Consider the following 27,038-nt stretch of genomic DNA (forward strand, 5'->3'; position numbering starts at 1 on the left):
TTTCTTCCCGTTCCAGTTGTTTTTACATGTCTATTAGTTGGACCAACAACTCTTTGAAGTCTTAAGTTTTCATCTTATTGTCATCTCTTTTATGCTCAGATTTTTATTTAACCATAGGTTAAATTATCATGGCACTAAATAATTTAGCTAGAAATAAAATGCTTCTAAGTTAATGCTGTTTTTTCAAGTACTGCTATTCCATGGTAAGTATGGAAAACGTAGGTAAAATGTGCCTCAGTGTCTTTGCCCCCTAAAGAAGATGGTTGTATCTACCTTTGATGTAAGCACCAAATTAAGACTACCGTATATACCTTATGTTCTTAGGACAGTTCCTAATAGTTTTTCAGTTTTTGATTAGGATACAGGTATTACTTTTGTGGACTACGACACATAACCTTCAACAACCAGCAAACTTAAATCAGACAGACAAAGAGTAATAAAAACCAAAGAGAAAAGTTATAGCGCAAAGAAGGCAGGAGTCCAGAAGGGTTAGTGGGAGGAATGTTTAACAGCCTGTGAGTGTGGTGGAAGTCTAAGGCTGGCCAGGAAATCGCCGAACGACAGGTTCTCAGGACTCTGTTGGAGGTGATGGGAACCAAGTGAGCATGTGCGCAGGTGAACAGCAGCAGTAGGCAGGTGGTACAGGGCCGAAGTGCAGGAACTGTGGGGAGAGGAGCAGGTGGGCTAGAGCGGCAGGAGGTGAGAGCCGCCCCCCGCCCTGTTACCATGGGGACCGGGTCACCTGACCGGGCGCCGCGCGCCTGCGCGGGCGGAAAGCGGGGGCGGTGCGGTGACGCGCGGCGCGGGCGGTCCTCGGGAGCGCGCCGCCCTCTTCCCTCTGGGTTTCAGAAGTCCGAGCCAGTGACCGGTGGCGGAGCGCGGGTCTCAGCGGCCTCGGTGAGCAGCCCTGGGGGGCACCGGGGGACGCTCGCGCGGCGTCTCGGGCGCGGGGACGGGGAGCGGGAAACCTGGGGGAGTCGGGGCCGCTGGGCTGGGGACATTTCGGCGGCGGCCTTTCCTCAGTGGGCTCCGCTTCGCGCCCCTCGCGGCGCCCAGCCGGCCCGGGGGCGTAAGTTTGCGCGACGGCGCCCCTCTGCCCGCCCGCGGCCTTGCGGGTTTCGGGGTCCCCGTCCGGAGAGGGGGCCGGGGAGGGAGCCTGAGGCCCGGCCGGGGACGACGCAGGCAGCCCCCCGTCCGCCGCGACTCTTTGTTCGTGTTGGGTGGGCCCGGGGCCGGTGCGGGGGCAGCCGCCGGCTCTGGTCCCTGTGCCGCGATCCGGGTGTGCGGAGTCGCCCTCGGCGGCGGCGGCCGCGTCCGAACGTCCGGAGTTGGAGGGAGGTGGTGGTCGGCGGGCGCAGCCTTGACTTTCTGGAAGGGGGTGGGGAGGCTGCTCGCGGCGCTGGTTTGTAGAGAAGTTGGAGGAAAGGGAGAAGAGCTCCTGGCTGGGTGAGCGCGGCAGGAAACGTTCCCGGAGGGCTCGCCTTTCAGAGCCTTCCGAGCTTTCCTTCCAGGATTTCCCTATAATGACGGGAAGGCGGAAACTTAACAGCTACGGAAAGTTTCCCCTTTCACCAAAACGTGCTTATATCATCGTGGAGTCTTGTATGATGCCGATTTTAAAAAGAAATGTCTAGGTTTATCTAGTCTGTGTTGTGTATGTGGTCCGCACACCCATTTACTGTTATTTTTAATATCATGTACATTTACTGTTATTTTAAATATCGTGTGCACTTCCTAGAAAGTAGGTTTGGTTTACCAAGCTCATAACATCCAGTGTTTCGAAGAAAAAACTCCTGACTAAAAAGGAAAATGACATGGAAGAAGAGCCACAGGCTGGTTAGCTGTATCTCAAATGTATATAAATGGTCAGTTTAAAGTTTGTTCCTTTAAGCTTTTCTATTTGAGGTTGAGGGCAAACAGTAAAAATGTATGTTTTCATTTGCTCTGTTACCAACTTAATTCTACAAACTTTTGTTCTTTAAATGGTGTGTAAACATTATAAATCAGATTGTGCTACAGAATTAAGGGAATGTCTTTTAATAGGTTCAGGAAATCGTCATCCTGTTATAGTACATATTTATCTTTGGCAGCATTAATTTTTCGTTATGTTTGGGCATTTTAAGAAAGGATGTGAAAATCGTGACTAAAAGAGGAAGTATTTACTAATAGTCGGCGGTTGAACCTACTTTTCAATAAACAGTTCCCTAAGTTGAGCATGACTCAACTATATTTTTTCCTGTTTTTGCCGGATTTAGGTACTTTTAGATAGCAAATGCCAAAAGTCTCTAAAAGGATTCCCACCCCTTCAACTGTTATGTGTAGTAATAGATATATTCACAATTATTAATGTTTCCAAGTGCTGCCAAGATTTTTTTGTGTATTAGTCTTTGAGGAAGTAATCAGTTAACGTGACTCAACATCTAAGTGAAGAAAAGCAGGGTACATAGTGTGTACTGTTCCCTTCCTTCAAGGTCCTCTAGCCAGCCTTATTCTCTTACTGTAGGAAACAGCTGTTTTGCATTTCTTAGGTATCTTTATAGGGATATTTTACTTTTCTTTTTTTAATTGCGGTAAAGGACACAACTTGGTGCCTGAACAGCAGGCATCACAAGTGCATGTAAACATTACAAGTGTACAGTTCAGAGGTATTAAATATACTGACGTTGTCATGCAACCATCACCACTGTCCATTCCCTTAGCTCTTTTCATCTTGTTCTCAGTAAACAGTAATGCCCCATTCTCTCCTCCTCCCAGCCCCTGGCAACCATTTTGGTACTTTGTGTCTCTTACGATTTTGACTAGTGCAGCAACCTCATGTAAGTGGGATCAGGGTGTTTGTCTTTTTTATATTTGGTTTATTTTACTTGGTTCATGTTTTCAGAGTTCATCCATGTTATATATTGCAGAATCACCTTCCATTTTAAGGCAGGGTAAAATTCCATTGTGTATGTGTGTGCGGGCATACATTTGTACACACAGTTATACCACATTTTGCTTATCCATTCATCTGTTGATGGACACTTGGGTTGCTTCCAAGGTTGAGCTAATTTGGGGGGAGGGGGGTCTCCTATACTGTTTTTTAAAGCACCTGTACCCAGGGGATGCAGTTGTAAAGAGTCTGCCTGCCAGTGCAGGAGACCTGGGTTCCATCCCTGGGTCGGAAGATCCCCTGGAGTAAGGAAGGGCAACCCACTCCAGTATTCTGGCCTGGAGAATCCCATGGACAGAAGAGCCTGGTGGGCTACAGTCCGTGGGGTTGCAAAGAGTCAGACACGACTGAGCAGCTGAACACACACGTGTGAACACACACCATTTTACATTCCCACAAACAGTGAATTAAGTGTTCTAAATTTTCCACATCCTCACCAAAACTTGTTTGGTTTTTTGGGTAGTTGTCACTCTTGTGTATGTGAGGTGGTATCTCATAGTTTTGATTTGCATTTCCGTAATGATTAGTGGTGTTGAGCATCCTTTGTCGTGATTGTTGCCTATTCCTCTGTAGTCTTTGGAGGAATGATTATTCATGTTCTTTGCCAATTTTGTTTTTGTTGTTTTAGGACTTCTCTAAATATTCTGGACATTAGTCCCTTATCAGATATGATTTACAAATATTTTTACCCATTCAATGAGTTACCTTTTTATGCTGTTGATAATGTTGTTTGACACAAAAAGTTTTTTAGTTTTCATGAAGTCCAGTATGTCAGTTTGTTCTTTTGTGACCTTTGCCTTTGGTGTCATGTCCAAGAAATCATTTTCAAATTGAATGTCAGGAATGTTTTGTCCCATGTTTTCTTCTAAGAGTTTTATTGTTTTAGGTCTTATGTGTAGATCTTTGATCCATTTTGAGTTTATATATATATATATATCAGATCAGATCAGTCGCTCAGACCTGTCTGACTCTTTGCGCCCCCATAAATCGCAGCATGCCAGGCCTCCCTGTCCATCGCCAACTCCCGGAGTTCACTCAGACTTACGTCCATCAAGTCAGTGATGCCATCCAGCCATCTCATCCTCTGTCGTCCCCTTCTTCTCTTGCCCCCAATCCTTCCCAGCATCAGAGTCTTTTCCAATGAGTCAACTCTTGGCATGAGGTGGCCAAAGTACTGGAGTTTCAGCTTTAGCATCATTCCTTCCAAAGAAATCCCAGGGCTGATCTCCTTCAAAATGGACTGGTTGGACCTCCTTGCAGTCCAAGGGACTCTCAAGAGTCTTCTCCAACACCACAGTTCAAAAGCATCAATTCTTAGGCGCTCAGCCTTCTTCACAGTCCAACTCTCACATCCATACATGACCCACAGGAAAAACCATAGCCTTGACTAGATGGACCTTTGTTGGCAAAGTAATGTCTCTGCTTTTCAATATGCTATCTAGGTTGGTCATAACTTTCCTTCCAAGGAGTAAGCGTCTTTTAATTTCATGGCTGCATTCACCATCTGCAGTGATTTTGGAGCCCAGAAAAATAAAGTCTGACACTGTTTCCACTGTTTGCCCATCTATTTCCCATGAAGTGATGGGACCAGATGCCATGATCTTCGTTTTCTGAATGTTGAGCTTTAAGCCAACTTTTTCACTCTCCGCTTTCACTTTCATCAAGAGGCTTTTGAGATCCTCTTCACTTTCTGCCATAAGGGTGGTGTCATCTGCATATCTGAGGTTATTGATATTTCTCCCGGCAATCTTGATTCCAGCTTGTGTTTCTTCCAGTCCAGCGTTTCTTATGAGGTACTCTGCATATAAGTTAAATAAGCAGGGTGACAATATACAGCCTTGACGTACTCCTTTTCCTATTTGGAACCAGTCTGTTGTTCCATGTTCAGTTCTAACTGTTGCTTCCTGACCTGCATACAAATTTCTCAAGAGGCAGGTCAGGTGGTCTGGTATTCCCATCTCTTTCAGAATTTTCCACAGTTTATTGTGATCCACACAAAGTATACACACGCATATATATTTATATGGTGTTAGATAAGGGTCCATCATCATTCTTCTGTGTGTGGTTATCCAATTTTCCCAGTGCCATTTGTTGTAAAGATGGTCTTTTTCCATTGAATGGTCTTTAGACCCTTGTCAGAGATGATTTGACCATGTATATGAGGGTTTATTTTAGGCTGTCTCTTCCATTTGTCTGTGTTTGTCTTTGTGCCAATACTATACCATTTTCAATACCATAGCTTTATAGTAAGTTTTGAAATCAGGACATGCGAGTTCTCCAGTTTTGTTTCTACAATTGTTTTTAATTTCTTTTAGCAGTGTTTTGTGGTTTCCATTGTACAAGTTTTTTACTTCCTTGATTGAATAAATTCCTAAGTAGTTTATTATTTTTGATGCTCTTGAATATGGAATTGTCTTTGTGTTTTTTCCTGATTGTTCACTATTTATGTGTAGAATTGCAATTGATTTTTGTGCCCTGACTATCCTGTTTCATTGGTGAATTTATTAGTTCTAATGCTTTTTTGTGAAGTTGTTAAGGTTTGCTAAACTCTAAGCATATAAGGTCATATCTGAAAATGTAGATAATTTTACTTCTTTTCAGAGAAGGAAATGGGAACCTACTCCAGTATCCTTGCCTGGAAAGTCTCATGGACACAGGAGCCTGGTGGGCTGCAGTCCATGGGGTCACAAAGAGTCGGGCACGACTGAGCGACTAACACTTAACACTTACTTCTTTTCTAATCTGGATATCTTTTATTTCTTTTTCTTAACCTAACTGCTTTGGCTAGAACTTCCAGTACTATGTGTGGAAGAGTAGTGTTGAGAGTGGGCATTCTTGCCTTGTTCATGATCCCAGAGGAAAAATAATTAGTCTTTCACCTTTAAGTATAACGTTTGCCATGGGTTTTGCATTATATGGCTTTTATTATGTGGCCTTTGCTTCCTCCTGTGCCTTTTGTGTCTTTATTATAAAAGGTGCTGAATTTTGTCAAGTGCTTTTTATATATCAATGAGATGATTGTGTTTTTTTCCACTTCATTTTGTTGATATGATGTATTGCTTTGAACAGTTCTTATATGTTGAACTAACTTTCTCTCCCAATAATGAACCCCATTTGTTAAGAAGTGTCTAATCTGTTTAATATGCTGTTCTGTTCATTAGTATTTTGGTGAGGATCGCATCAGTGTTCATAAGGGATATTGGTTTGTAGTTGTCTGGCTTTGGTATCAGGGTAATACTGTCCTCATAGAATGAAAGTGTTCCTTTTTCAACTGTTAGCAAAATTTTGAGGATTGGTATAGTTCTCTTTTATATATTTAGTAGAGTTCACCAAAGACGCCATCAGATCCAGGGTTTTTCTTTCTTGAGAGATTTGACTACTGATTCAATCTCTTCACTAGTTACTGGGCCTATTCAGATTTTCTGTTTCCTTGTGAGTCTTAATAGGTTTTGTGTTTTAGGAATTTGTCCATTTCATCTAGGTTATTCAGTTTTTTAGTGTCCATTTGTTCATAGTGCACTTTTCATATAGTCTGTTTTATTTCTGTAGAAACAGTGATAATATTCCCACTTTCATTTTAGCATATATTTCTTTTTTTTTTTTCTTAGTCTATTTAGCTAAAGGTTTGTCAATTTTGTTGATCTTTTTGTAGAACCAAATTTAGGTTTCAGTAATTTTAATTTATTTTTTCTGTTCTCTATTTCATTTGTTTCTGTTCTCATCTCGGCTGCTTACTTCTGCTAGCTTTGGGTTTAGTTTGTGTTTTCTTTTCTGGTTGTTTATTTCCCCCTTATTTTATCACAAATTTGAGCGTGCTTTATATACTGGCCTGAATGGTGCTGTATTTTTTCCAGGTAGTGATAATATTTTGGATCTCTTTCACTATCTTGTCTGTTTAGTACTTCCTCTTTTGTTTCAAGAATTTTGCTATTATAGTTGGTACTTCAGTGAATAAAATTCTACATATGTTGCTTTTTGTATGTAGATATATTTATAGACTAAAACCTGAAGTGGTATTTGTGGGTTGGAGAGTATCTGCATTTACAGTTTTGGTAGATACTGCAACTCACTTTTTATGGAAATTGTACTACTTTACACTTATACCAGTAATATATGTGTTTCTCAAAGCCTCATTACCAGAGAGCATTGTCAAACTTTGTATTTTTGTCTGTTCAATGGGTGGGAAATGGGTAAAAAAATGTTATTCTATTTAGAGTAGATGTCATATGACCATATTTCTCAATGGCTTATCATAACAATCTCCCTGGATATTTATTGAAAGAATTCCTAAATTCCTAAGCCGTTTCATGCAATCTGTGTCTGTATTTTTAACTAGTGCTCAAATACTTGTGATTTGGTGATTTGCCAGGTTTAGAAACATAGCTGTGGAAGACTTTGCATCAAAGTGTGTTCCTTGACACCATCTGGAGTCGTCTGGAATGTATGATTGTATGATTCATTGTATGAATCAACTTGAACATAAGAACCCCAAAATCTTATTCTAAATTTTTGTAGCATTTAAAGGTATATGTAGATGAAATGGGCATTGTCTTTGAGGACAACTGATCGCTCATCAGATGTCATCCATAAAGTTGAGAGATAACCCATTTTAAACTCTTCCAGATTTCAGTCACATTTCTAATACAGCTTACTAGTGCGTTTAATTCTTCCTGCAGTTGGTTATCAAAACTTTTACATTACTGGTTTTAGATTTCATATTCATCTCTAATAGGTTCTAACATTACTGTCTGGTAACTTTTGTACCTGTGTTGTCAAAAAGCAATATTTTTTGTGGGGATGACAATTTATATTTGCAGAGAATTTTTGTGTGTGAAATTTTGTGGCGATGACTGTCTATTTCTCTATTTTCAGAGAATTTTCACTTATACTTTTATAAACATCAATTAGAATAGTCAGTGCAGCAAAGTTTCAAAAATTTCTCTACCTTGCTATTGTAAGGCGCATGTGGAGAAAAAGAGTGAGCCGGGCAGTCAGGCAAGAGAAGGAAATTTATTAGAGGGAAAACGAGAGGGTGACTGGCCTTTAAGGAGATCCAGTGTCCTCCCTTTCTAATGGGGTCTTCTTACACCCCGCCATTGAAAAATTCTCTGAAGGGATAGTTAATTTTTAGCCTGTAGCTGAGTCCTGTAATCATGTAGCTGGAGGTCTGGAATCCAATGGTCTCGTAGCCTTGAGTAGGTAGGTGCCAATTCCTTCCTCCTTCCCTTATTCCTAAGAAAGAATGAAAGTTTTGAAGTAGAACTTCTGAGAAAAAAAATCTTAATTTTAAATTGTATCCCTTGGACCCTGATACAGAGGATTAACAGAGAAGGCAATGGCACCCCACTCCAGTACTCTTGCCTGGAAAATCCCACGGATGGAGGAGCCTGCTGGGCTGCGGTCCATGGGGTCGCTGAGGGTCGGACACGACTGAGCGACTTCACTTTCACTTTTCACTTTCATGCATTGGAGAAGGAAATGGCAACCCACTCCAGTGTTCTTGCCTGGAGAATCCTAGGGACGGGGGAGGCTGGTGGGCTGCCGTCTGTGGGGTCACACAGAGTCGGACACGACTGAAGTGACTTAGAAGCAGCACAAGAGGGTTAAGGGGCAGATTTCTGGACTCTGTTTCAGACTTATGTTTCAGTTTCTGGGTCTAGGACTCAATTTCTGTTATTAACAAGATTTCCAGATTATCCTTATGGACTTAAAAATTGAAGATGTTCGGGCTCACATGGGGTCTAATTGATAAGATGGCTCATTATGTCTGCCTCGCAAATGAAGAATAAAATCATGGTGATCTGCGAGACTGACCAAATTGCCCAAATGGCATTTTGTTTTCTCACTGGCCCCTATCTTCTCAAAGCTGTGAGACCACCAGATTCCAGACCTTCAGCTGCGTGACCACAGGACTCAACTACAGGCTAAAAATTAACCATCCCTTGAGAGAATTTTTCATTGATGGGGTATAAGAAGGACCCCATCAGAAAGGGAGGACACTGGTTCTCCATAAGAGCCAGTCACCCTCTCTTTTTCCTCTAATAAATTTCCCTTTTATTGCCTGACTGCTCAGCTTACTCTTTTTTTCTGCACTCGCCTTAAGACACGATGTTTGAGAACCTTAAGCAGGTTTTTTACTATGGTAGTACTCTGGGCTACTTTTCTATAGAACATTTCAATTGTTTCCTGTGCTGTGAGGTGATACCTCATTGTGGTTTTGATTTGCATTTCCCTGATGGTGTTGAACACCTTTTCCTGTATCTGTTGGCTGGCTGTCTTTGTGAAAATGTCTGTCCAGCTCCTCTGCCCAGTTTTTAATTGGATTCAGTGTACAGGTCTTTCAGCTCCTTATTTAAATTGATACCTCTGTTTGATGCAATTGTAAGTGGAATTATTTTCTTAATTTCTCTTTCTGATAGTGTATTTTTAGTGTATAGAAATGCAACAGTTTTGTGTATGATTTTGTATCTTGCAGCTTTACTGATTTTATTAATTCTAATAGTTTTTGGTGAATCTTAGGTTTTCTTCATATTTATAATGTGTTACCTGTAAATAGTAAGTGTTTTACTTCTTCCCTTCCTTTTGGAAGGGTGCCTTTTCTAACTTTTGCTTACCTAGTTGTTCTGGCTAGGACGTCTAGTAGTGTATTGAGTAAAAGTGGCAAGGTGGGATTCTTGTCACTGCATTTTATACCCCCCTACCCTTTTTATGCTTTTGATGTTACAGTTTACATCCTTTTATCTGTGTTGCCCTTAACAAATGAGTGTAGTTACAGATGTTTGATTTTTTGTCTTCAATGATTATTCTAGCTTTATAAGTAATTAGTCCACCATCTTTATAGCTTTAGGCTATTCTAAATTTTCTATATTTACTTTTACCATTGGGATTTAAACTGTGTTTTCCTGTTACTAATTAGCACCTTTTTGTTTCAACTTAAATCTCTAAAATTTCTCTTGAGGTTGGGCTAGTGGTGATAAACTCCAGTATTCGCTTGTCTGGGAAATTCTTTACCTCACCTCCAAATCTGAAGGACTTTCTGGGTGGAGTATTCTTTCAGCTGTTAGTCCCTTCTGTCCTAGAGTTTCTGCTGAAGAACTGCTTAGTCTTTTGGGGGTTCTCTTGTGCATAACAAGTTGTTCTCTTGTGAGTTTTTAAGAGTCTTTCCTCGTCTTGACGTTTGAGTTATAACATGTCATGGTGTGGGTGTCTTCATCTCTTTTTGGAACTCCCTGAGCTTCCTGGATCTGAGTGTCTGTTTCCTTCCTCCAGTTAGGGAAACTTACAGCCATTGTTTCTTCAAATTGGTTACCTCTTTTCCTTCAGAGACCCTTACCATGCGAATGTTGGTAGCATGGTGGTGTCTCTAAGTCCTTTAAGCTGTTTTCATCCTTTTTTCTTTCTGCTGCTCTGACTTGCACCGCCCTGTCTACTGGTTTGTTTCTTCTCTTCTTCAAGTTCGTTTCTTCCTGCATTCTGCTTCCTCTAGTCTGCTGGTGAACCCTCTGTCATATTTTTTCAGTTTTCATATTTTTTAGTTTTAAGATTTCTGCTTGCTTACATTTTCTGTATCTTTTGAAATTCTTACTTTGTTCATATGTTGTTCTCCTGAACTTAGCCTCTATTGTAACTTAAAACCTTATCGGGTAAATCGCTTGTGTGTACTAAGTCCCCTCAGTCATGTCTGACTCTTTGCAACCTCATGGACTGCAGCCCGCCAGGCTCCTCTGTCCATGGGATTTTCCAGGCAAGAATACTGGAGTGGGTTGCCGTGCCCTCCTCCAGGGGATCTTCCTGACCCAGGGATCAAACCCGTGTTTCTTACGTCTCCTACATTGGCAGGCAGGTTCTTTACCAGTAGTGCCATCTGGGAAGCCCATTTTTTTTTATTGAGGCTTTATCTTGGTCTTTTGTTTGGATTCTGTTCTTTTGTTTCTTCATTTTTCTTGACACCCTTTTTTAGATAAAACAGGCACCCCATCTGATCCTGAATGACTAGTCGCATAGGAGATGAGCTTTCTCATTCAGCCCTGCACTTGTACCTTGTTGTATCTCATACCTTTTTAATTTTCCAAGCAGCCTACTGTATTGCTTTTGGCTCTCAGTAGCTGAGGCTGTGCCCGGGTCTGTCACTGGCCCAAAGGGGAGGATCCCAGTCAGCACCTAAATTCAGGCTGGTGTGAAGCCAGACCCAGACCCTCAGGCAGCAGCTTTTAAAGTATACAAATGTTCCTCTACACTGAGCCTGGCAGGAGAGCCAGTTTCCTGTGTCTGTTTGCTGCAGTCCTGTTGAGCTGAGGAAGACAAGCCCTGCTGACTTCCGGAGCGAGGCTGTCCCGGGATGTTCCCTATAGGTGACTACCTTGGCACTGGGTCCTTTCTCAGAGACACTGGCTACCACAGATGGGGCAGAGGGGGGTGCAGAGATGGGGCCTGCTGGCCCTTCCAGTCTTTGGAGAGAATTATAGCCCCTGGGTGTATGTTTAATTAGAAGCCTGCTTGCTCTTCAGGCCCCAGCTATGAAGATAAGGTAATAGATCTCTTCTAGAGAGTCTGGGGTGTATTCAGTCTGCTGTCTTTACACTGTGCCCTGGAGAGAACCTGTGAAGAACTGTTTTCTCAGTAGGCCAGCTGATGGGGCACCAACTTGAAATGGGTTTCACAGTTAGACCATCACGGGGTCGCACCTGGGTGCAGCCAGGACCAAGTGAAAGCCCTGTTGTCCTCCTCAACAGACACAGCCCACTCTTGGCTTGTCAGTGATGGGGCACTCAGTTAGGGTCTCCCTGGATACCTGAAGCTGCCTTTGGGGTGAGTGTGTCGTATGGGTTCAGTCCCTCCCAGGTGTCCGTCATGAGAGCCGCTCTCTAGCCCAGTTGCCTGCTCCTCATCTGTAGGAGCACTTGCAGTCCTGTGGGACCCATGAACGGACGTCTTGCTGACCATCAGAGCCTGGCTATCAGGGGGCATCCCTGGTGGCAGCTACAAAAACCAGAGCACCTGATGTGTTGCACTGTTGTTTTTTTTTTAATAACTGGTTCTGCAATCCTGAATTTCCATCATCCTAAGATTTCTTAAAAAAAAAAAAAAACCTTAAGACTAAACAAGTAGATAAGTATTATTTTAACTTTTAAATGATCGCATGGTTTTAAAAAATTTATTTTTATTTATTTGGCTGTGCTGGGTCTTAGTTGCAGCACTCAGGATGTTTTAGTTGCTGCTTGTGGAATCTAGTGTCCTGACCAGGCATTGAACCCGGACTGCCTGCATGGGGAGTCAAAGGGGAGACCAGTTTAGTGGGTGGTTTGAGGGAAGGAATGAGTCAGTAACTCAGAAAATGATGAGTACTGCCATTTCAGGTGATACTAACTAGATGACTTTACCAGCAGGTTTCCTACTTCAAGAATCAAAGCATCGCAGCTAGAAAGATATTCACAGATAAACCGCTATGGTATTTGAGTCCTTGAGGTCTTTGGTCTGTGTGCATATTTAAAGGAAGTTACTGCAACATTGCCCTGAGGAGGTAGAGGTCAGAAATCTTAATGCTGAGGCAGAATCCTCAAGTATTATTTGTCTTTAGATATTCTGGAAAAACCCTGAGACTGTTCCAAGCATTGAGAAGCTGCTTAGTAGAATCCAAATTGGGGGCCAGTGCTGGAGAAGACCGTCTTGAGAGTCCCTTGGACAGCAAGAAGATCAAACCAGTCAATCCTAAAGGAAATCAACACTCAGTATTCATTGGAAGGGCTGATGCTGAAGCTCCAATACTTTGGCCACCTGATGTGAAGAGCCGGCTCATTGGAAAAGACCTTGATGCTGGGAAAGATTGAAGGCAGGAGAAGGGGACGACAGAAGATGAGATGGTTAGATGGCATCACCGATTCAATGGACATGAGTTTGAGCAAACTCTGGGAGATGGTGAGGGACAGGGAAGCCTGGCGTGCTGCAGTCCATGGGGTCGTAAAGAGTTGGACACGACTGAACAACGGCAGTGGGATGCACAGGGGTACAGAGGCCTTGAACAAGGCATGGAGAGATTCAGGGAGGCTGCAGAAAGCGTAGAGCGAGCCAGATCTGGGCTGGGGTCAGTGAGGAGCACCAGTTCTTTCCAGGAGTTAGACCAGTGAAGCCATGCTGTCACAGTGAGGAATGTGATGACTGGAGTAGATGCAGAGGGCCTGGAGCACTGAGAGCTAAGCTCCCCTCCTCCTGGTTCTCCAGGCAGCTGAAGGGAAGGCCTGGACCGAGACTCCTTTCTTCACTTGCTACAGTGTAGTGTTTATCTGATAGAGTCCTAAGTGAGAGTGAAGTGAGAATTTTGACACTGATGTAATGCAGGTATTTTCAGAATCCTCTTAAATCTCATTAGTGGTCATTCTGAAATTCCAACCATAATTGAAAGGATATCCAGTAGCTTTGTGGTTTTTCACAGAGGTCTGAGTGTTTTTCACACTTCGCATTAGGTCAAAGATTTAAATACACCATACAAGTGATTCAGAAATAATGCAAGAATTTATTGTTCTCATGGAAAGCTGTTAATAGTGTTGTTCAAAGTAGTGGCTGCTGCTGCTAAGTCGCTTCAGTCGTTTCCAGCTCTGTGCAACCCCATAGACAGGAGCCCACCAGGCTCCCCCATCCCTGGGATTCTCCAGGCAAGAACACTGGAGTGGGTTGCCATTTCTTTCTCCAATGCATAAAAGTGAAAAGTGAAAGTGAAGTCGCTCAGTTGTGTCCGACTCTTGGCGACCCCATGGACTATAGCCTACCAGGCTCCTCCATCCATGGGTTTTTCCAGGCCAGAGTACTGGAGTGGGGTGCCATTGCCTTCTCCGAAAAGTAGTGGACTTGTTGGGAATTCCCTGGTGGCCTGGTGGTTGGGATCCTGGATTTTCATGGCCATGGCCCAGGTTCAGTCCCTGGTTGGGGAACTGAGATCCTATAAGCTGCATGGCAAAAAAAAAAAAAACAAACCCAAAAACCCAATGAAGGAGTAGACTTACAAGACAATTATTTTTGCTGTCCCTTGTTTTGATGATATTGTCTAAAATATTTAATAAACATTTGTTTTCTGTCAGAATAAGACATTGTGTTAGACAAATGTGGTCCTTGATCTCAAATAGCCAGAGTTAAACATAAAATAGCTATACTGAAAGGCAGAGGGAAACTGCTGAACTGAGAGAAATATCAGACTAAGGTCATCAAAGGTGACCTCACAGAAGGGGCTCTTGACTAAGATTGTGATGGAAAAGCCCTGGAAGGACATTCCAGGGAGAAGACAAAGCTTTTACAAAGATCCCGAGGCACAGAAGCACATAATGCTTGGAGTGAAATTGGATGAGATGAGACCACAAAAATCGTTTCAGGTAAAATGATTGAGGAATCCTTTGTATTTTATAAGAATAGTGAGATTTAAGGTCAGCTTACTTAAACTGACTTTTTAAAAAGTGTAAGTTGGGGTGATACTTGCTGCTGTTTTAAAAGATGCTGTATCTTTTCTAGGCCTGAATGTGTGTGTGTTGGTGGGAGGGGGAGTAATGAGTGACCTCAAAGCTGTTCAAACAACGTCAGTTAATATTTGAAGAAAAGCGTCTGTGGGGAAAAAAATTTTAGAAAACTACTCTGAGTTTTAAACCATTCATCCAGTTCATTTTTCATGGGGGAAAAAAAAAAAGGGGATCTTGTAGGTGACCAGTGGCAGACCCTGACCAGTGGCAGAACGAAGAATAGAACTAACACCTGGATTGCTAGTCAGCATTAGTCTCAGTGAATTTAGAATGGTTTTGTTTATGATGTTGATACATGGGTGGAAAGTGTCAATAAAATGTGATTAAGGAGAAAACTTCTAGAGAACTGATCTTTGGAGACACAAAAGGTAACTGTTTTGTTTTCCTGGATTAATAGGGTTAAGACGTATTTAATTGTGCTTTTTTAAGAATTTGCATTTTATTCACAAACCGAGGCCCTATTCTCCTCTTCAAAACTGTATCATGCTACTTCTCTTCAGCGTTTTATTGGAGGTTCTATTCCAGGGTGGTTAGGCAAGAAAAAGGAATACATAGGCAAAGGATTTAAATAGATGTTTCTTCAGAGAAGATATACAGATTGGCCATCTAGGTTCATGAATATCCTTAGTTATTAAGGAATTAGGAGTCAAATCTACAGTGAAGTGCTGCTGCACATCCACTCGGACCGCTGTAATTGAAAAGACCGACAATAGCAAGTGTGTATGAGCCCTTTTATATAAGGGACTTGAGCATCTACAGACTTCCATGTATGCAGGGGAGACTTTTAGAACTAGTGCCCCGCAGAGACCGAGGGACAACGGTATTGTAGTGGCCAAGTTAGGGAAAAATTGGAACCCTCACACCTGTTGGTGGGAATGTGAAATAGTGCAGTCACTTCAGAAACCAGTTCCTCAAAAAGTTAAATACAGAGTCACCATATAACCTAGCAGTTCTACTCTTAGCTGTGTCTGAAGACAGTTGAACATTATATGTTTTTGTAAAAACTGGGGTGTAAATGCTTGTTAGCCTTATTAGCAGCATTATTCATAAGTTAGAAAGTGAAAAGTCACCCAAAACATCATCGACTGACTGGATCCCAGAAGTGAATGGGGAAGGGCATGGGGAGTGCCTTGTTGCTGTCTCCGTGCTGGGAGCCTGCTCAGCAGTGCTGGGGACTGTCGCTGCTGCTCCCTGCAGTGGCCTGGCTGGAGGAGGACACTGCAAGTTGGGAGAAAACACCCTTTTCTCCTCACTGTACCTCCAGCTTCCCCATTGACAAAGCTTAGCATCTTCCCAGCTGGAGAAGAGCAGCATTTAAAGGGCCTGTCTCCATCTTCACAGAGCAGCCAGTCGTGGGTGGGTTTTCATTGGGAGGCAGTCAGAGTATCAACCCCTATATCAATTTAGAACATGTTCTGTTTTGTTGGGCTTCAAGGAAGTATTCATCTCAAAATACCTAAACAAAGTTTTGGAGTATGTATGCCTGTAATACTTTGAGAATTTTGTTTTAAATCACTACAAAAAGCAATTCATGGTCACTAAAAGTCGTTGAACAATATAGGAGTGTTTAGAATATAAAAATTCCTTTCCCTTTTATTTCTCCATTTCATTCATGTCTCCTATGGTGTATATTATTTTATATATATACTTATGTAATGTGTGTGTATATATTTTTTTTTGTAATAATGAGGTTTTGTACATAGATAACATGTATCAGCTGTTTTAGATTTTTGTTAGAAGGATATAATTCTCTCTCAGTTGCTAAGCCCTTGTTCGTGTAAACTAGATGAGTCACATAATTGTTCTTTGATTTTCTAAACTATAGAAATGAAGGGACTTGTATTCAGGGAAGTTTCACATTTGTAATGGATATAGCTCGAGAGAAAGGTAGTTGGCAACCATCAGTCAGCAATTTTTAGTATAGCTAGATGGTCATACTCTTTTGTTTTGCAATTTAAATCTTGTGTTAAACGACTTACATATGTTTATGTGTATGCTGCTGGCTCCATGCACTATTTAAATTTCAATGAAGTCTGAATCATAGACATTTTTTGTTGTTTTTCTTTAGAAAAATCCTGCAAAAATGTCTCTGTACCCATCTCTTGAAGACCTGAAGGTAGACAAGGTGATTCAGGTATGTTTTAAATACTTTTCTTCTTCCATGTCCTCTGCCATACATTCTGATTATAGGTGAAGTGAAGTGAGAAACTTAAATAGCAGATGTATTTGTTCAATTTACACTGTATAAACTCAGTTTTTCTAACTAGAACGTTAGAAAACTAGAGATTTCTTCATTTCACTGTGAATTAATGGGTGCGAGATATTTTTTCTTTGAAATGGGACTTAAGACGCTTCGGAAATAACTTGGTTTCATGACTAGTTTTAATTTAAGTACATTTTAAAGTTTGTCTTGTTTAAAATTAGTATGTGTACTGTTGGGTTTTCAGGGATGACCAGTCTTTGAAGTAATTGTCTTCTCCAAAGTTAAACATTATCGAAACGGGGCGGCACATACTGTTTTAGGAGGAGGAGGAGTGTAAGAAGAGCTCAGTGAAAGCCGAGCAATGTGTCTTTTTTTTTTTTTTTTCAGATGCAGAAAATTGTTAATCATACAATTAGAATGTTAGTAATAGAGAAGTAATATGAATATACTTAATACCACTAAATTGTACACTTGGAGAAAGAGGATTTTAGAAGTAGAAAGGGGACACTATTATGTAGCACTAGCCTTTTATTTTACGGATTAAGAGAATGAATCCTATGGATTTTTTTTTTTTTTTTTTTGGTTACTTTTAGAAAGTTTTATTTGTCTTTTCCATGACACATGGAATCTCTATGTCAGCTTTATATACGTGTGTTTATTCTGATAAGAACTATAATTTATGCCATTGCTTTTTAATAACAATTTTATCAAAAAATTAATGCAAGTAGCATATTTCAGTCAAGGACATTAGGTCTGTGTGTATCTATGTGGTGCATATGTGTCTTTTAAACGTAAGCAGCAGACAGTCTCTGCTCAGCAACAGAGAGTCCTGCTCCAAGTGGCTATGTAAGACAGTACAGTGATTCTAACACTCATTAAGTCAGGCATTTTTGTACTCCTTTGAGTATTAGCTTTGTAAGGTAGTTTCTTCTGCTTAAGAAAGTTTGGGATTGGGATCAAGTCTCGCTGTTCTGTAAATTTTCGTTACTGGTTTTAACTGGAGATAATTGTAGTGTTCAGTGAACCATCCTGTTTCCAGTTTACTTTCAACTTGGTCTTTTATAAACTCTTATTTCTGAATTTCTTCAGCTGTTATTTGTTTTTCTAATTTGACAAGATAAATTAAACTCCGTGTTACACTTTATTCTGGAAATCTTTTTGATATGATAAATGTGATGAAATTCTTTTCTGTTACAAGTTGCTGTTGCTGCTGCTAAGTCGCTTCAGTCGTGTCCGACTCTGTGCGACCGCATAGACGGCAGCCCCCCAAGCTCCTTCATCCCTGGGATTCTCCAGGCAAGAACACCGGAGTGGGTTGTCATTTCCTACTCCAATGCATGAAAGTGAAAAGGGAAAGTGAAGTCTCTCAGTCGTGTCCGACTCTTAGCCACCTCATGGACTGCAGCCCACCAGGCTCCTCTGTCCATGGGATTTTCCAGGCAAGAGTACTGGAGTGGGGTGCCATCGCCTTCTCCATATAAGTTGCTAAAGTACTTCAAAGTTTTTTACCCTAAAGATCATTTTACTAGAGATCTTGGCCTCAGTTTACTCTACATGAGATTGACTGCCTAATTAATTAGCATAAAATATTTATTACAAACTTGTGAGAAGAACACAATACAAGTGTTTTTTAGACAAAATGTTCTTTAAGGGTAGAAAGAAATCAGCAAAAATAGTAACAAATGTGTGGCTGAAATTGTTAGCCCCCTGGCAGTGATTGGTTGAATGTGGGGGAGTTCATGAGCGTGTATTTCTCATCCCTTCTCTGGGTATTGATGGGTGGTTTGTAAAATCTCTGAAATCTGTTCGCTTGCCAAGGCTTTGATGCCTGACAGTTTTAAGTGGTTTATTCAGTCATCTCAAATCTGTTTTTTCTTTGCTATTTTATTATTTTTCTCATGTGGTTTTTATTTCCACCCAGGATATCTGAACAAGTATACTTTCTTTTTTAAAAAGCTTTTATTTGAGATATTTACCTTGAAATATAACAGTTAAGCTGTTACTATGACATCTGAGCACTAAGTGATATGAGAGGATGACTCATTTCCTTTTCGTCCTTTTTTGTTAGTTTTTATGAAATTGAACCTAAACCACCGTAGACTTTGAACAGAGGTTTTTTTAATCTCAAAAGCAGCAGAAAAAGAAGGCAAGAGTTGATATTGGCAAATGTTGGATCAGAAAATGAACACGGCTGCAGTCCACCTCAGGCTGAGCTCTTCAAGGAGCAGCTCGTTGTATGGATATTTCCATTTCAAAGCCTTTTATAGTCTGAGCACAAAGCTAGCTGCCTGGAGATGTGACAGAGAGTAAGGAGGGGGGAACATGGTTTTTAAATTCTCGCTGGATTTAAAAAGATTCCCAGCCTAGCCAGTAACATCTCGGACTGCTTCTGTTTTATTTTTTCTTCATTTTCTGTGGTAGTGTTACTTGAGTCTTTGTTTTTGAGGTGCTTCTGTAAAGGTAGTATTTATTTTCTGATCTCTCCTTTCACACCGCAGCGGTGACTTGGCAATTCATATTCTGTAAACTGTTTCACAGGAACCATCAGGCTGTGGCTCTGAGCATGGTGCAGCCCCTGCGCCTCTCTGTCCACTGTGAGTCTCAAACAGGAGCCACGCCTGTGCGTAGTAGACTGAGAAACAGTCATCAGCATCCCGACACAGTGAGCAGAGATTGACTGTGGTGGCTCCACGAGTACGGTGTCTTCTCATGCTTTCTGTAGTTGTAGAAACAACATCCCCCCCCCCCCTTTTTTCACTAGTTTGAGATTTCAAGTGAGTGTGGAATATTTTGCTGCATTTAAATGGCTTATAGTCCTTAAGCCTTTATTGTACCATCTTTCATTTTTACTACAAATTATATAGTAATTAAATATGTAACTTTGTGTTCAGAGAGCTTACTTCAGTATTCCTTGGATAAGAACAAGAGCAATGAATGAAAGAATAGAAATAATAGACCAGTGTAAAAAGGATCAATTTTTTAAAGTTAGTAAATTCTGTTTTTCAGAGCGGTTTTAGGTTCACAGCAGAAGTGATGCAAGGTACAGTTTCCATCTCAGTGACCCTTCCCTGTGCGCCCTCCCCCGCTTGACCTGCACACCACACACCTCTCACCCTACACCAGCAGCATCTTCGCCAGAGTGGTACACTTGTGACAGTCACTGACCTGCTGCTGCTTCCCCACGTCCACAGCTACGCTTGTGCTCGCTCCGTGGGCTTGGACGAAGGTGTGCTGATGTGGAGCCACCGTTCGGTGTCACGCAGAGCACTGTCACTCCCTCACAGTCCCCACGCTCTGTCCAGGCCTCCCTCCTCCTCTAGAATGTCAGGGTTGGACTCATACCGTAATTTGCCTTTTCGGATTGGTTTCACTGTCTTAGTAATGTGCATTTTAGGTTCCCCATGTCTTTTCGTGGCTTTGATAGCTCCTTTCTTTTTAGTGAGGAACAGTATTTTTTTTTTCTTTTCCTTAGAGTTTATCCAGGAAGCAATCCACTGGCCACTAGCTCCTTTTAGTTGATAGTTGGTGAGAGAATTTTCAAAATTCAGCATATTTTGAGTTTGTGGATATATTTAAAGTTAAAAAGGTTTGCTTGCTGCATTTTATTTGAATTTAGATTGTGACATTATGAAACAGTAATAAAGAATGACTCAATAAGTCATATCAGAACATGTGGAATCCAAATGAGTGATGTACTTGCAGTACTTTTGTGGACTTCCTTATTTAATTAATCTTCCATCTCTCCAGGCATCTTTGGGACTGCTCTTAGCATCAGTTTCAGAGCTTGGTGATAAAGAGTATAGGTTTAAACTCCTATCACTTAATCAGTATATTCTTGATTAAGTAAAAATTTTACATCTGGATCTTACAACTTAACTGCCAATAGAGACATATGTCTGCTTGAGGAGCTCAGATATATCTGTAAGGGAAAAAGGAACACTCCGTACAGCATGGGCTGTGAAGGCAGCCCTGAGGGGAGCTCCTGGCATACCTGCCCCTGACTAGTATTAAGTGTATATGTTTTCAAAGTTTTGGCAAGTTTTAACACATAAATTACATTACTTTACCATGATTGTTATGTCGGTGATTAAGTATGCATTTTGCATACTTTGTAATATTTTTGTACTTAGTATAACATAACACCCTCTTCCAACAACGCAAGAGAAAACTCTACACATGGGCCTCACCAGATGGTCAACTGAAATCAGATTGATTATATTCTTTGCAGCCAAAGATGGAGAAGCTCTATTACAGATAGCAGAAACGAGACCGGGAGCTGACTGTGGCTCAGATCATGGACTCCTTATTGTAAAATTCAGACTTAAATTGAAGAAAGTAGGGAAAACCATGAGGCCATTCAGGTATCACCTAAATCAAATCCCTTATGATTATACAGTGGAAGCGACAAACAGATTCAAGGGATTAGATCTGATAGAGTGCCTGAAGAACTATGGACGGAGGTTCGTGACATTGTATAGGAGGCAGTGATCAAGAGCATCCCCAAGGGAAAAAAGTGCAAAAAGGCAAGATGGTTGTCTGAGGAGGCCTTACAAATAGCTGAGAAAAGAAGAGAAGCTACCTGGAGAAGGAAATGGCAACCCACTCCAGTATTCTTGCCTGGAAGAATTCCATGGACAGAGGAGCCTGGCGGGCTGCAGTCCATGGGGTTACATGACTGAGCATGTGTGCATGAGGGTGGAGGGTGACGTGTTGGTAGCAATAAACTGGTAGAACTAAAAAAAAAGAAGCTAAAGGCACACGAGAAAAGGAATGATACACCCATTGGAATGCAGAGTTCCAGAGAATAGCACTGAGAGGTAAGAAAGCCTTCCTCAGTGATCAATGCAAAGAAATAGAGGAAAACAATAGAATGGGAAAGACTAGCAACCTCTTCAAGAAAAGGTAACCCTTTGAGTTACCAAGGGAGCATTTCATGCCCTTAGTACACAATATGGGCACAGTAAATGACAGAAATGGTATGGAACTATATAAAAAAAATCCCCATGAGCCAGATAACCAGGATGGTGTGATGACTCACTTAGAGCCAGATATCCTGGAATGCAAAGTCAAGTGAGCCTTAGGAAACATCGTTATGAACAAAGCTAGTGGACGTGGTGGAATTCCAGGTGAGCTATTTTGAATCCTAAGATGATGCTGTGAAAGTGCTGCACTCAATAAGCCAGCAGATTTGGAAAACTCAGCAGTGGCCACAGGACTGGAAAAGGTCAGTTTTCATTCCAATCCCAAAGAAAGGCAATGCCAAAGAATGCTCAAACTACCACACAGTTGCACTCATGCTAGCAACGTAATGCTCAAAATTCTCCAAGCCAGGCTTCAACAGTACGTGAATCGTGAACTTCCAGATGTTCAAGCTGGATTTAGAAAAGACTGAGGAACCAGGGATCAAATTTCCAACACCTGTTGGATCATCGAATAAGCAAGAGAGTTACAGAAGTTCTCCTTCTGCTTTATTGACTATGCCAGAGCCTTTGACTGTGTGGATCACAACAAACTGGAAAATTCTTAAAGAGATAGGAATATCAGACCACCTGACCTGCCTCCTGAGAAATCTTTATGCAAGTCAAGAAGCAACAGTTAGAACTGGACATGGAATAACAGACAGGTTCCAAATCGAGAAAGGAGTACGGAAAAACTGTATATTGTCACCCTGTTTATTTAACTTATATGCAGAGTACATCATGAGAAATAATGGACTGGATGAAGCACAAGCTGGAATCAAGATTGCTGGGAGAAATATCAATAACCTCAGATATACAGATGACACCACCCTTATGGCAGAAAGTGAAGAAGAACTAAAGAGCCTCTTGATGAACGTGAAAGAGGAGAATGTGAAAGTTGGCTTAAAGTCAACATTCAGAAAACTAAGATCATGGCACCTGGTCCCATCACTTCATGGCAAATAGATGGGGAAACAATGGAAACCGTGACAGACTTATTTTGGGAGGGCTCCAAAATCACTGCAGATGATGACTGTAGCCTTGAAATTAAAAGACACTTGCTCCTGGGAAGAAAAGCTGTGACCAACCTATACAGCATATTAAAAAGCAGAAACATTACTTTGCCAACAAAAGTCCGTCTAGTCAAAGCTATGGTTTTTCCAGTAGTCATGTATGGATGTGAGAGTTTTAATATAAAGAAAGCTGAACACCAAAGAATTGATGCTTTTGAACTATGGTGTTGGAGAAGACTCTTAAGAGTCCCTTGGACATCAAGGAGATCAAACCAGTCCATCCTAAAGGAAATTAGTCCTGAATATTCATTGGAAGGACTGATGCAGAAGCTGAAACTCCAATACTTTGGCCACCTGATGCGAAGAACTGACTCATTGGAAAAGACCCTGGTGCTAGGAAAGATTGAAGATGGGAGGAGAAGGGGACGACAGAGGATGAGATGGTTGGATGGCATCACCGACTCAATGGACATGAGTTTGAGTAAGCTCCGGGAGTTGGTGATGGACAGGGAAGCCTGGTGTGCTGCAGTCCATGGTGTCGCAAAGAGTCAGACACAACTGAGCGACTGAATTGACTGACTGAACACCTTCTTATACTTGGTAAAATGTAGATAAACATTTCATTGGGATATGCTGAAATGGCAAAATAAATATTAGCAACTTAAGTATTTAAATTTTTAGGTGTTCTCCTGATATATACTTAATGTAAATATGGTTAAGCTTTTTTCTTTAGGTAAAGAAGGTACTTTCACTTAGACTAAAGTGTAACTATCATTTCATAATGCATTGTGAAAATATTTGCAGTAGCATTATGAAATATTAATTATATGTATTTTCTTTGAAAATATATTGCTTAATTGTTTGAAATTAGAATTTCTTAATTAAAAGTAAAGGGTTTTAGATTTTTTTTTAATTACTGGATTTAAGTTATATGAGAAGTTTAAGTGAGTCTCTATAGAGTGTTGTTAGAATTCTTTTTTTTTTTTTTTTTAGGCTCAGACTGCATTTTCTGCAAACCCTGCCAACCCAGCGATTTTATCTGAAGCCTCTGCTCCCGTCTCTCAAGATGGAAGTAGGTTTATTCTTTGGGTTCCTTCTCCTTGAACAGGGATACCTGTTAGGCCTTCTTTTACTGAAATAGAGAATCCAGGATTTTTTTTTTTTTTTTTAACATATACAGCATGAAATTGTCTTGCTCTAGTAGTAAGAAAATACAAATGTTTATTTCAAAACAGCCCTTTAATCAAGAAAGTGAACTGTGACTATGAAAGTATGTTTATGACTTTATAAAAATTGTTACTTAAATTTCACCCTTTGTAAGTCCTTGACTTAGGAGGGATTCATTTATGAAAAGATGTAACTCACTGAACTGTCCCCTCCCCTGTCTTTCAGGGCTGTGGGGATTGATAGCGTTCTCCTTTGGGGGAACTTCCCAAATCCTGGAGTCTCTACTCTGACTCCATACCCTTCTCCCTGGTTCCTTTTCCTTCTAAATTCATAGGAATTCAGGACAGAACTCTTAAATAATATGACTTCAGATACAAAAGGTGTGGCAGTCTCAATGGGAGGGGAGTTGGGGGAGAATGGATGCATGTATGTGTATGGCCGAGTCCCTTGTCCACCTGCAACCACTACAACATTGTTAATCAGCTCTACTCCAGTATAAAATGAAAAAAAAATACAACAGGAGTGTTAAATAGGTTTTTATGGCCTGTTGGCTTATAACATTGTTTCCTTTAAAAAATCCATAAATCACATAAAGAGCTTTTGGAAATAGTGTCTAACTCTACTGTTCAGTTAAATACTGTTAATATTTAAATGTACTGTTTCAGAGATTTCATTGCTGTGTATTCTTAAAATGATAGGACACTAAATAAATTTACAAGCTTTAATTTTTTTTTTCCCCCACAGTTCATTTTTTTTGGTAGAAGAATCATTTTATAGCTGTGTTTACTGAATGAATTAAAACATAGCTGATTTGAAGTGTACATTTTGGTCAGTTGTTCTTAAGTGGAGAATCAGTGATATGTGTAGAAAATTCCTAATAGGTTTAAGAGAACGAAAAGGCAAGATAACTTGGGAAAATTATTTCAAGTCTTGAGTATTTAGAAGTCTGAGGTTTCAGTTAAAATGTCTTCATACTTTCACTTTTATTTTTCTGTTTTCCATTTCTAATTGTCATTACAGAGAAAGGGGTTTTCTAGATTACTAATTTAAATTCACCCTAGATTTTATAAAATAAATGTGATTTTTTAAAATACAAGTAAAACTCCATAATAACAATGGTTTTTAAAAATATTCTACTAATTTTTTTCCTCTACTCATTCATTTGTTATTAGATCTCTATCCTAAGCTGTATCCGGAGCTCTCTCAGTACATGGGCCTGAGTTTAAATGAAGAAGAAATACGTGCAAATATGGCCTTGGTCCCTGGAGCACCAAGTCAGGGGGTATGTATAATGTAATTCATTCTGAATTATATAAAATCATACTTTACGGAGAGATATAAGCTATCATCTTTGTGGCAGACTCACAAATGTATAGCCTTAGCATTGATCTCCTCTCAGGACTGTCTTCTGGTATTGCTTTTTACAGTCTGCTTCCTCTGCGCTGTTACCACTTTCCTAATTGAGTAGGAGTTAAAGGTTCAGGTGCCTTTAACTGGCACATTCTCCTTTGTCTTCTGCATTTAGTTATGGACCTAGTGATTCTGCCACTGCCGCGTTTCTTATACTCATGTTCTTCATTGTAGCCTGCTGTGGCCCCGTCCCTGTGTTTCTACCTCTAACCTAGATTGTTACAGTTGTCTCTTTTTCCAGTAACTCCTCCAGGAACTTGGTATATCAATGAATACTGAGCTACTGCTAACTTTATCATTCTGAGATTCAGGTCTGTTATCATTTTTTTGCTCATAATCTTTTTAAGTTTAAAGCTTCTTATAGTTTGACCCCAAATTCTTGGCTTAAATATAGTGTGTCACAGTCTTGTGTTAAGATTATTGCTATAAGACTATAATACCTTATAGTACTTGTCGTAGGTAAATGCATAACTTCATGAAGACAGCCTTTATGTCTCTGTTGTTGCCATGACCCCCATGCTTAATACAGTACCTGGCTTTCAATTTATTCACCAAATATTTATTGAAACTTGCTTACGTCAGTCAGGGTCCAATCGGAACAATAGAAATCACACTAGATTTTTTAACAGAGATAACAAGAATCAGAGAGGTTGAAGAACTGAAAAAAGCAAAAGTGGAACCTAGAAAGCTGCTTCTAGAACTGGGGCGCACAGGATGGGGGTCGTAGTTCTCAGAGCGACAGTGATGGTGGAGGAGTCCCGTGAGCTGGGCCTCAGGGGAGGGGCCCTGTGACGGGCGCTGGTGCCTCTGGGGGCTGCACGGAGGCTCTTCTGGGAGTGTCTGGAATCTGGAGACTGGTCACCTGCTGCCAGCAGCATGAAGGGCTGGCCCCAGGTAGTACTGGCAGGAGCAGGAAGCAGACAGGAAGGGGCAGGCCCTGGCACCTCCTCCTCTTGAGGGGTCCTGACCAGAAAGCCAGTGACAGAAGAGGGCTCACCACATAGGGTGGGTTTGGAAGGGACAGAGAGTCTGTGACACTTGTTGTTGCCCTCTCTTCTCTTCATTGTGCCCACAAGCTTCTCTCTTCATACAGTTGATGCTCAACAGATACTTTCTGGTAAAGAAACCATAGTACATACTTTCAGCTTTACTAGCCAGTATATGCAGAGACCTTGAAAGGCTTTCAGGCAGAAATGAACTTGAGAGACCTGAGAGACAAGACCTAGGTGATGGGCAGATGAGACAGAATGTTGTAGCAAATGCATTGGGGGGTTGGCATTGGAAGGGCTGTCAGGCCAGGTAGTCTGCGGCCTTGTGGACAGGGTAAGGGGTTGGGGGTCTGAGTTGTGGGAATGATAGATATAATTGATTAAAAAAAGGGTTTCTGTGCTTGCTGTGTGGAGGGCAAATAGAAGGGCAAGAGTAGATGGTGGTCATAGTAGGCCTTAGCAGGAGGGGGCAGTGGTCATGTGTTGGTCATATGGATCATAGTAAGAACACTGAGTAAGCACTTAATTGTACTTGCTGGAAAAAAATTCTTTTCCAAAAGTTATACTCCAAAGCTCCTCCCTTTTGTCCTGTATTCCAGCTAAACTAAATTCATTTGCTTAATTTTTTCTGTCCCATTGCCTGATTTCTGTGCTTTTATAGCTGTAAGCATTGAAGTTTTGTAATTCTTCAAAAGTTGTATTTTCTGGGTTTGTGCTTGATTCGTAGTATGGTTCCTTGTGTGTGTGTGGTGTCCCAGTGACTGTGATTCTGAAGGAGATACTCGCAGTCTGTGTGTGTGTGCAGCTGAGGTTTCCCTCCCCCATCATGGCTGCTCTGAGCATCACAGGTGTCAGACCAGAGCTTTTT

At 41.1% G+C, this 27,038-nt stretch overlaps 1 protein-coding gene across 2 annotated transcripts in view; it reads left to right on the forward strand.

The window, feature by feature from the left end:
* Positions 1–750: 750 nt before the first annotated feature.
* SDCBP (syndecan binding protein) overlaps positions 751–27,038 on the forward strand; it is a 34,488-nt gene continuing 8,200 nt past the window's right edge. The window contains exons 1-4 of one of the 2 annotated variants that reach the window (XM_019973744.2): positions 751–897; positions 16,499–16,564; positions 23,598–23,676; positions 24,944–25,053. In XM_019973744.2, the coding sequence (XP_019829303.1) occupies positions 16,514–16,564; positions 23,598–23,676; positions 24,944–25,053 (240 nt within the window). In that variant the 5' untranslated portion in view covers positions 751–897; positions 16,499–16,513. The remainder of the gene's footprint in view (positions 898–16,498; positions 16,565–23,597; positions 23,677–24,943; positions 25,054–27,038) is intronic. The other variant, XM_019973743.2, reaches the window with a different exon arrangement.

Source organism: Bos indicus, chromosome 14, assembly GCF_029378745.1.
Source record: "Bos indicus isolate NIAB-ARS_2022 breed Sahiwal x Tharparkar chromosome 14, NIAB-ARS_B.indTharparkar_mat_pri_1.0, whole genome shotgun sequence".
Taxonomy (NCBI): Eukaryota; Metazoa; Chordata; class Mammalia; order Artiodactyla; family Bovidae; genus Bos; species Bos indicus.